Source organism: Vulpes vulpes, chromosome 1 (genome assembly GCF_048418805.1).
Source record: "Vulpes vulpes isolate BD-2025 chromosome 1, VulVul3, whole genome shotgun sequence".
Classification (NCBI taxonomy): Eukaryota; Metazoa; Chordata; class Mammalia; order Carnivora; family Canidae; genus Vulpes; species Vulpes vulpes.
Window position 1 is genome coordinate 151,114,947 of NC_132780.1, and position 11,532 is coordinate 151,126,478.

General features: G+C 36.0%; 1 protein-coding gene across 2 annotated transcripts in view; it reads left to right on the forward strand.

The window, feature by feature from the left end:
- FAM83B (family with sequence similarity 83 member B) overlaps positions 1 to 7,964 on the forward strand; it is an 85,653-nt gene extending 77,689 nt beyond the window's left edge. For both annotated transcript variants that reach the window (XM_072734363.1, XM_072734361.1), the window contains exon 5: positions 1,946 to 7,964. In XM_072734363.1, the coding sequence (XP_072590464.1) occupies positions 1,946 to 4,247 (2,302 nt within the window). In that variant the 3' untranslated portion in view covers positions 4,248 to 7,964. The remainder of the gene's footprint in view (positions 1 to 1,945) is intronic.
- The last annotated feature ends 3,568 nt before the right edge of the window (positions 7,965 to 11,532 follow it).

The window sequence follows — 11,532 nt, forward strand, 5'->3', positions numbered from 1 at the left end:
CTAAAGTGATATCACAATATTGTTTTCTGATTTACCAAAGCAAGGTAATTTCTCCAGTTGCAACATATATTTCAGTACCATTATCTTCTCAGTTTCCTGAGCTCAACACCTGAAAGCTGTTTATATTTCAGAATCTATACATGTCCTTTATGACATGCCAATATTCTGGTTCTCCCTTCTTGTTACCAGCTCAACATTTTTATCCTTTATTCCAATTTATACACTGGTTTGGGCTCTTACCACCTTATTCCAATTATTTTACTCATCACAGTAAATTTGGTTGCTCATCCTTCAAGTCTATACTACAAATAGCTACTGGAAAAAAATTATTCCAAAACATCTTTTTATGATAATTTATCTGAATTTGGCGGGGGGGGGGGGATCCTATGCAAACTTTGCTTTGCTTTCAAGACTTTCCCCACTCATTTGTTAGTCTCCTATATAACTTCATCAGCTAAATATGTTTTCTTTGTTCAACCAAAACATGGCCATTTTTATTTCCTTTTTATTCCCATATGTTTCTTCTCCCCCCACAAACTGTTCCACACCTTTTTGTGTTTGACCTTCTGGGTTGTCTGGTCTCTGTCAAAATACAGCTAACTTCTACTTGTCTCCAGGAATTTTCTCATATCTCATAACTAACTATTCATTCCTTTATTTGCTGTTTCTTATGAATTTTGTATTGATATTTTCAATGGGGTTGAAAATTCCTTTAGTGAGTCACTTTGTATCATTTATTTTAAGTCAGCCGGGTGGCCCACCCATCTGTACAAAAAGAGCACTTAGTGAATTATTCTTCTTCTACCATGCATTCAATAAGTACACTGTATAAAGCTCACTATATCAGAATAATAAGGCTCTTAAGTTTTACACTATTATTTATGATATTTTGTGTATTTTAAATTCATACTCTGTACATTCTTTTAGTATTTCATCTGTTTTTGTTATTGTGTCTCCTCTATAACAAGTAAGTTCCTTCATGGTAAAGAATGTCTCTGTCTCCTTTCTCCTTTATTAACTCCTATTATATCATGTATAGTATTTGGTACAGAGCATATTAGCAATTCCGTTTTTGGTTCAGTGACTCTGTAGGTTAGATTATCTAAATTTTTACAAATCAGGTTTGAAATTGTATATGAAATTTCATCTGTCCCCTCTAAACTGTAGAAGTTTCACAACTTAAACTGTATAGTTCCACAACTATAAAGTAGTTACAAACTTTAATTTCCTAGAGATTATATTTTATATCAAAAGATTTTATTTGGCATTCTGACTGGCATAGCTTTTGAGGCTAAATTTACTAGTTCCCTGTCCAGCAAAGTAAGCAGTAAAGTGCCCTTTATGGACCGGGGCTACTGGCCACAGATCCTCTCTCTGTCCACAAGCCCTGGCATCCCAAAGTGCACTTCCTGAGTAAGCCACAGAGATAAGATGAATGTATTAGCAACGACCTATCTTGCATTTTAACATGCTAGAACTATAAGGAATGATAGGATTGTGCTAGTATTTTGGAAACTGAGGCCCAAGCTTGTGTGGGTAGAGAACTCAATAAAAGCCAAGTCTCTCAACTTTTCCACTGATACCTTCTGCCAGGATATTAGATATGAAATACAATGTTTTCTATACCATAAAATCTTAGTAGGCAGAGATGCAGAATGCACAGCAGGCTTTTCTTTGGACTTCTAGAAAGTAATGTCAGAAATTATGGGTGGGTTCAAAGCCAGGACTTGAGTTGCTTTGTTATTTAGGATATGAAAATGGGAGTAGGGAAATAAAGGTACTACAAGAATTTAATGATTGAAGATGTTCTAAATAATGGTAGCCAGGGAAAATGAACAAAAATACTCTTCCTGTTGATGTTAAATGACACATTTTTCTTAGGTATATATTGTCGTTAATCTTTTGATAGAAAAATTGAAATTTTCCAATTTTGATTCTTTTTCAGCTACATGTGGTCATTTGAAAAAGCTCACCTCAGCATGGTTCAGATAATCACAGGACAACTTGTTGAGTCCTTTGATGAAGAATTTAGAACTCTCTATGCCAGATCCTGTGTCCCCAGTTCATTTGCTCAGGAAGAATCAGCAAGGGTGAAACATGGCAAAACACTCTGGGAGAATGGCACCTACCAGCGTTCACTTTCTTCATTAGCTTCCATTTCGAGCCAGAGAAACCTTTTTGGCAGACAAGACAAAATTCATAAGCTAGAATCTACTTATTTCAAAAACAGAGGAATATATACTCTAAATGAACATGACAAATATAGCATAAGAAATCATGGATACAAGCCTCATTTTATTCCAAACTTTAATGGTCCAAATACAGTCCGTCAGTATCAATCCAGTCAGATAAATGAAAATTGGAAGAGGCATAGTTATGCTGGGGAACAGCCAGAAACAGCACCACACCTGCTGCTTAACAGGGTTCTGAATCGAAACATTAATCCTCCAGGTAATTGGAAAAAGCCTTCAGATAGTCTTAGTGTGGCCTCCTCATCACGAGGAGGCTATGCAAGCCACCGTAACACACCTGCCCAGAGTTTTGCTGATCGGCTTGCCCAGAGAAAAACAACAAATCTTGCAGAAAGGAACTCAAATGTGCGGAGATCTTTCAACGGGACGGATAATCATATTCGCTTTTTGCAGCAAAGAATGCCAACCCTTGAACATACCACAAAGTCATTCTTGCGTAACTGGAGAATTGAATCCTACTTAAATGATCATTCAGAAGCTGCACCTGATTCAAATGGATCGGCTCTAGGTGACCGGTTTGAGGGCTATGATAGTTCTGAAAATTTGAAAGCCAATGCCCATTACACTCATTCTCGGCTTCGTTCCTCTTTTGTGTTTAAACCAACATTACCTGAACAGGAAGAAGTTAACAGTTGTACAACTGGCTCCTCAAATTCAACAGTCATTGGTTCCCAGGGAAGTGACACACCTAAAGAGGTCCCGGACACCCCTACGAGTGTACAGCATACGACAGACAAACCTGTGCCAGAATCAGCCCCTAAGCTCCCGTTGCAGTCAGAGGCACCCAAAATGCACACCTTGCAGGTTCCCGAAAACCACTCAGCAGTCTTAAATCAAACTACAAATGGCCATACAGACTCAAACAACTATTTATATACATCCTTGTGTGTAAATAAGCAGGCAGAAAATCTGAAGAATCAACAAAATGAGAATCTGCTCAAAAGGCGAAGTTTCCCATTCTTCGACCACTCAAAAGCCAATTTAGATCACGGACATAGTAAGCATTATGTCTATAGTACACTTACCAGGAATCGAGTTAGACAACCAGAAAAACCCAAAGAGGATTTGTTGAAAAGTTCTAAAAGCATGCACAATGTGACCCAGAGCATAGAAGAGGACAGGGAGGTCATCAAGAGAGAACCTCCAAGTGGCCCTGCTGCCAAGTCAATTTCCATTGCCGCTTTGCTTGATATGAATAAAGATGAACCTAGCAAAGAACTCACTTCAAAGAAGGAAGTTAAAGGTTCTCCAAGTTTCTTGAAAAAGGGATCTCAGAAGTTAAGGTCATTACTTAGCCTTACCCCAGAGAAGAAAGAAAATCTATCCAAAAATAAAGCACCTGCCTTTTATAGGATGTGTAGTAGTTCTGACACTTTAGTTTCTGAGGCTGAAGATAATCAAAAACCAAAAAAATCAGAACCAAAAATGGATTCATCTCCTAGAAGAAAGCGTTCTTCCTCATCAAATTCTCAAGGCAGTATTCACAAGAGTAAGGAAGATGTAACCATTAGCTCACCTCAGGGCATGAATTCTCCACCCGATGAAAGTAGTAAAAGAATGCCTTCTCCAGGTCCGGTTGAAAACAAGTTCTTGGAAAGAGCAGGAGATGCCTCTGCCCCTAGATTTAACACTGAACAGATCCAATACCGAGATTCAAAGGAGATTAATACAGCTCTTGCTCCTGAAAGAAAACCAGCTTCTTCTCCAAGGCCTAAACCCAATGAGCTTCTAAGATCTCATTCAACCGACAGGCGCATTTACAGTCGCTTCGAGCCATTCTATAAGATCGAAAGTTCTATTCAGCCAGCAAGCAACATACCAAATACTGGTGTGCATCGCCCAGAAATAAAATCCACAACTGTGGGCAATAGTTATGGCAGGTCCAGCCCGATGCTTAATTACAACACTGGTGTTTATCACTCATACCAGCCAAATGAAAACAAGTTCCGAGGATTTATGCAGAAGTTTGGAAACTTTATACACAAAAATAAATGAAATAGTATAATTTCAAATAGTTGTTAAAATACAAATGACTATAGCTATAAATATTTCTCCAAAGAATATTGTGGACAGTTTTTGTAACATGCCAGTAGATTTTTGTAGGGAAGAGAGTTTGTGGTATGACATGTTTACCACTGATATACAGTGAAGTTGTTCTGTGTGATAAAGTTAGTTGTGCTTAATTACAATGCCAATGGAATGTCTCTATATACATGATTTTTAAATGGTAATGGCAAAAAATGTAATATATTCTTCAGACTCAAGATATTCTTAAGTCTCAAATAGAAACTTTAGTGGAGAGACAGTGTATGGATTTTAAGCATTTATTCTGAAGTCTTTCCTTTTAAAAAAGGATCATAGTACTATCAGTGGCCCTCTATAATATATCTTTGTGGGTTTTCATATGTCCAAATTATGAGAAAATAGGACAAAGCCTCTTTGGGTTTTAATTCCCTTTAAACTCTATAGAATAAGTTATGTTTTATTAATATTTCCTTAATTTTCCTATGAAGCATATACAACTGGTCGGGCAGCAACAGTGCAGTTTAAACCATGTAGCTCAGCATATCTTTCATTTTGACTGAGGTGTTTGCAAAGGATCAGCTTCATGTAGTACATGGTAGAAATTTCTTTTCCTAATTTTGTGAAAACCATACATGTTGTCCTTCTTTCTATTCTGGACCAAGGGAGCCCATACTTCACTCATCGGTGAGCTGCTGAACTTTCATAGTCATTCCTTCCCTGAAATTAGAGCAAGCAGCAGATAATTTAAGAAACATGAGTTATACCTCTCTTTCTAAGATTTAAAAAAAAAAAAAGCTTTTAGAAATGTAAACTTCTACGTAATTTTTTATCTTAGATCAGTATGACAATGCTTAGGTGTTTTGCTTGCAAAAGTCCTTGCTCTTTTTCACACTGGGCCAAATATACTATGAGTGCATAGTGTTTGCATGAAAAGTACTGTGATGAACATGAGAAGTGGTATCTAGCCTAATTCTTTCATGAGCATAGACAGTTGAAAGTTTTAAATCTCTCCATATCTTAACTGGATGATGATATTTAGATCATAAGATGCCCTTTTGCCCTTCTTAGAGTAATTAAAGCCCCATATGCATTAAAGAGACTTTACCTTGGTTTTACTTCATCCACAAAGGACAGAATTCAAGAAATAATGTGTCATTTGAGAGGTGTGAAGGGTTTCTATAATGCTTTAAATGTATTATTTAACACCTTCTAAGTTATAATATGGGGCAGTATGTTGTTTTAAAAATTCAGGATTCAGTCAAATAATATCCATGTCATTAAATAAAACAAGAGCATTAAAATATCAATCATTAAGATACTTTTCTGTAGTGGTTAAACACCATGATAAGAACATGACAAGAGAAAACATAGTAGGGAAAAGAAAACCTAACATTTAGTTGAGCACATGTATAGACCAGGTCTTGAGCTAGAACCTATAGTTCCCACAGTTAATATCTGCTGTGCTGGTTGACCTGTGACAATGAAAAAGGGAAAGGAACTACAGGTTTAACTTGTATCTATGCTAGGGAAAGCAGCCCATTAGGTTAGAAAGCTAGGCAGGGAATGAAGCTCAGTGTTAAATATATTACCTTGTTAAATATTCACAATAGCCCTGTGAAGTCAGTAGCTCCTTTTTGCAAATGAGAAAACTAATCCTTTGAATAGTTACATAACTTTCCAAGAGTCACACGGTTCTTCATTGGTAGAACTAGGTTTGAACACAAAATTGGTTTTAAATGCAAAGGCCTCTTTTTATTACTAAACAACACCACACTTTGCTGGCTCCTACTCCACTATAATTGAGGGAACTTTTCTGAATGTTCTCTCTCTTTTGCTCTATCTTTACAAATTGCAGAAATCTTGTAGTAACATAGCCACTTTATCACACTTTATAAACAAATCCAGAATATAAACTCAGTTTAACATCATTCATAAAAGAAGGTTTTAAAACTCCCATTATAACATAGGAATTCCCAACTACTACAACATGGGATTTTACTGTTTTGGAAAGCTACAGGTAACAGATTGAAAATTTTGCAGACTTTCTAATAAGTGAGTAGCATACAAATAAAACTTTGAGAGAGAAAACTTATCTTTCAGAGGAAAAGTAGTCACATCTACCAAAGTTTTGCATTAAAAAAATAATAACCATGGGAATGTGCATTTGCCTATCATCCAGTAAGGAATTAAATTGCATTGAAACAATCTGATTGTTAGTGGACTATTTTTTAGAATTCTAGAAATTGTATCATCTTCATATATTAGTATCAGCTTTTAAAAAGCATTAGAATTGGAGTCCAGTGAATGAAAGAGAATTTTCCTTTTGCTCTTAGAACAATTCACTTTTTAAATTCTGGATCATGGTCCTTTACCCACTTGCCAAAGACAGAACCCACAGTTACCCAAACCAGATTGACTTTAATATTAACCATTCTTTGTCTGTTAGATGGGACATTTTTCAGGTGTAAGGGGATAATGGGCTAATTTTCATTAGGCTGCTCTGAAAGTGGAAGTCCTAAGATGTAGAACAAGATAACTTTGAAGCTGAAATTACATAGACTAGTTTTAATCATTTTTAAATTACAAGCAAAAAGCCTGTTGCCTTTTTACAGCAACTGCTACCATTTCTGGAAGCAGACAGCTTTTAAATAGTTGCTGAATTGCTCCTCTCCCTAGTGGCATTGAGAAGTGCAGGATGCTTTGTTTCAGGATGCTGTGACAGGTAGCTTCAGCTTTTGTACAGACTTATTCTCTTCTGACTTTTGTCTTTATTTTCCTTTTATTTATTTATTTTTCACTTCAGAAACATCTGTATATCAGAATCTTTGTGTAGTAACTTTCCCAAGTTTCTGGGGCTGAGAAATTCCTCAGGGTGAAGGCTGAGCAAGCACATAACACTTCAAATAATTTACTCAGAGTTTAAGTTTTAAACAGACACTTACAGACTTCACAAATGTAATCATTTCAAGCAAAATACTTTTGTTTTCTTCCCATATTAATATTGGTGGAAAGATAATGACACTTAGGTGTACTTTCATATTAAAAACTAATCCTTTGAGTTGGTAAGGCAGTTTTTACTCTCTACGTAATATATTAGTTTGTAAGCAGAAACTCAAGAAAGTAAGTATGAATTCAAATAGGTCTTGGCAGATACCTTTACAATAGTTTTAAGTGCCTATATTCTGACCATGCTGGTATCTCTCTATTAGAATGATTGGGATTAGCCATACTTCTAATGTGGCATATTGAGTAATGGGTATATGTTGGCAGTCTACTTTTATGGAAGCAAGTATCTCGTTTAATCAAGATGACATCTAGTGTGATCCAGATAAGCAAGGAAGAAGTTGAACTCTGGCTACATTCAACTTTAACTTTACTCAAGATTATCTAGTTATTCAACTATTATTCCAAAGATTTGTCATGAAAGACAAATATGACTCAATGTGACTATGGCTAAGGGAAATAAGTAAATCATTTATTTCACATTAACCATGTCTGATACTGTTTCTTAAAAGGTTTATTTTAATATTTAGTTTGGTTCTAGCATATTTAAAATGAAAAGGATGAAATTATAAACCAAAGAGTCATTTTTTTGTATATCTAAATGTTATCAAAGAAATATTCTTCCAAAGTAGCTTGTTTTTAGATCTAATAAATAAATATTAAATAATTTTGTACAAACATCAATATATTGTAAGTCGTTTTTTATCTTCATACTCTGCATTTCTCCATTTAAATACATGTTTTTACTTACTTTTATATGATTTACATCATGCATATTTTTAATATTTATGAATTTTGAAATAAAGTCAAACACTTCGTTTTACTTTTGATTAGCAATTATATTTCATACAATATTTATCCATATTTGATAGCCAGTGACAGTATTCTTCCCTTAAACAACAATATCCTATACACATTGTCTTCATTATTACTTTAAATTCATTACTTTAAACTCATCAATTTAATTTTTAATAACTTGGGATGTTGAAAAATAGGACAATTTTGCTAAAAAAAAAAAAATAAAGAAAAACCTGATAGCTGTCTTTTGTTTAACTTTGTAGCATTTAGTTTGAATAAAATATTCTAAAAATGCATCTGTAGTAGATCAATTAGTGACATTAAACAACCTAAAGTTATTTAAAATTCAAAATATGTTTTTCCTAGAAAAAAAAAATCCCTTATCTCACACAGGATATATATATCCCTTATATAATCCCTTATATATCACAGAGTAAGATGCAGTTGAAATTCTGTGTATTGGGAATTAAATAGTGTCATTTTAAAGACAAATGTAATTTTTAAGTAGGTAAGTATAATTTTAAGGAAAAAACTTGATTTCTTTTTTCCATTTACTATAAATACACTAAAAAAGCCCTGTTTCAATGGGATGGTGAGGAAAATAAGTAAAGTTTTACTTTTGTGACCATCCTAGAGGAAACCCACAACTAGGCTCTGTTGATTTAAGGAGTCAAAGACCAATCAAAGGTAGCTGGACATAAGACAAAAGAGAATTGAAAGGAGTAGGTGTGTGTCTTGCCTATGGGAAATAATTACATGCTGTTTTAACAATCTGGCTCTTTTTTGGGGGGCGGGGGGTCACACATCTGCCTTTATTGTGGGCAGCAGGTAGGACATTTGCAGCAATAGTAAAAAAAAAATAGTTTACAAAGCAGGTATTCAGTGAAGCTACCTAGTTGAAACCCTTGGGAGTTCATACATGGATGCCAATCTAGAGCAACAGGAAGAAGATTCCAAAGTCAATGAAGATCAAGGCCACCAAGGAGATGAGGCACTCTGTAGCTATCCCAAGTGCAGTTGGTGGAGGTAACCTCATAAACAGAAATAGACAGTGAAGAACATGCCAATGATCACCACAGTCAGATGGGGGAAGACAGCAAGGTTGGTGTATCTGGCCTCCAGCTCTATTTTGCCATGTGTGGAGTCCTCCACGGTGCTGCCTCCAGCTCTATTTTGCCATGCGTGGCAAAATCTCTATTTTGCCATGCATGGAGTTATCCACGGTGCTGCCACTGGAATCCAATCTAGCTCATTTTTTTATCTAACATACTGGGAACCTACTTTGTTCCAAATATGTAGGTTATAGTAGATACTTTTTTATTTTAAGATCTTATTTATTTCAGAAAGAGCACCAGCATGAGCACAGGGAGAGGCAGAGGGAGAAGCAAACTCCCCACTGAGCAAGGAGCCTACACAGGGCTTGATGCCAGGACACTGAGATCATGACTGAGCCACCCAGGTGCCCTTATAGTAGACTTGATGTAAGGAAGAAAAGAGAATGTCTGCATAATCAGAAGCTGTAGCAAATCTTCATGAGTGTTTTAAGAATAGCCCAAACTAATAGCAAAAATGTGTATGCTACCCGAAGCCTATTTGTCCAAATTTGTGCTTTGATATACTCCTAATGCTTACCAAATTACACAGAAGAGATGCCTAATAGATATTCTATGTGGCTATCCCGTCATTTCCTTAACTACAGTTGCATAAATATATGTTCTACTAATATCCATACATTAAAATATACATTTTGTATTAAAAAACCATGAATGAGTTAATGCAACATGGGTGCTAGTTTAAATTTCAGCCACATTACCCTAGGATCTTGTCATCTTTATAGATCCAACAGGGCTAGTCTTCTGAGAACAAATTTTTTTTTTTTTTTTTTAAGGAAAGAAAGCCCTTGGTGAAGAATATATCCTAAAGGAAAATGGAGTAGAGCTATTCAAATTCAGTTGAAAGACAGTTGGCACACAAGGAAAGGAAATGGTTACTGTGTGTAAAGTCATTCAAATCGGCCATCAATGTAGGTCAGCTACACTGCCAGTGGAAGAGTGGCTTCTCTAAACTCTACATGGCTGGTGCACAGGGAGTCAGGTGTCGGGCCACCACCATGGACATCCACACCATGATCCTCAGCACAGCTTCCTGTATTCAACAGCAGCCTCTCTGCTAATGTTAAAATGTTACAGCAATGACTGCAGACTGCTGAGCAGCAAGTAGGTACATCTACCACTTTTGGTGTGAGCAGTAATTGGCAGTATTATCACAGAGGGCCAGAGCAGTGAAGAATAGGTGCCATGAGGAAGCCAAGCTAGTTAAGTCTCTTTAGGGACTCTTAGAACATATGTGGTAAAAAATGAGGGAAGGTGGACACCCCACCAGGACATATTTAGATGGGAACTTACTGTTCCCTTATTCTTACTGAATGCGAATGGCTTGGGAAGTACAAGTTGCAGCTGTAACAGAGCCACAAGAAAACACAAAACATTGTGACAAAATTCCCAAAATCAATTTGACAGAATAGTTCCCACTATTTTGCTTTAATTAGAAAGAGGTAAATGTGGGGGGGGGGGCAATAACCCCAAACAAAACGAAACCAAGAACATTTAATCGGGGACTTATTTTAAAGAAAAACTTTCAGGGTCTATCCTGACATTAACACATTTTGTCTCTAAACTTTTCTCTAGCTATAGGAATAAAGATTTTTTCACAATCTCTCTGTGTCTCAGGTATCAGGCTCATTTGATTAGATTTAATAGACCACATTTTTAAAAGAAGGTTCTTTTAGGTTGTGAGAGGGAGTGTTTTTTGGTTTATTCATTTGATTGTTTTACAAACTATCAAAATTTTTAGTTCACTACTAAGGCTAAATAAGTTAGATACTCTTAAATCAAAATAAGCATTTTTGTTAGTAAGAGTCTACCGGAAAGCTTAGACTTAGTGTTTTTATAACTGGGGTGCCAACTGGAAGAAAGCCAACCTCAAAATGGTAAATTAGTAAATGTCTTTTTGTTGTTGTTGTCTTACTGAGGACCAATGCCTAGTAAATAGTCTTTCAAATTGCTTTGAAGAACTGCTCTGAAAATTTCTAGCTACAGGGAGTTATATATACAAAAAGGGGAAAAGGAGACATACATGCTTTTAAGCAGTTCTCCCAATATGTGCATGTCCCAAGGTATAATGTGTAGTAGTTGTAAAACTAGGGTTTTCTGATTTCTTCATCAAATACCTATGTTTTAATCATAGCTGATTATTCAAAAGTACTGTCTGCATGCCTCTATTTAACTGGTTTTCTGGTTCTTTCTGTTTTTGTATCTCCTTGAGGTCACCTGAGACAGTCACAGAAGGCTGGTATCCGTCGCCTACTGCAGTTCTCATGCATGATCCCTCTTTTTGGCAACTGCAACCTATGGCAGGCAATGGTGACCAAATATCTCTTTGTCCCAGGGCATTA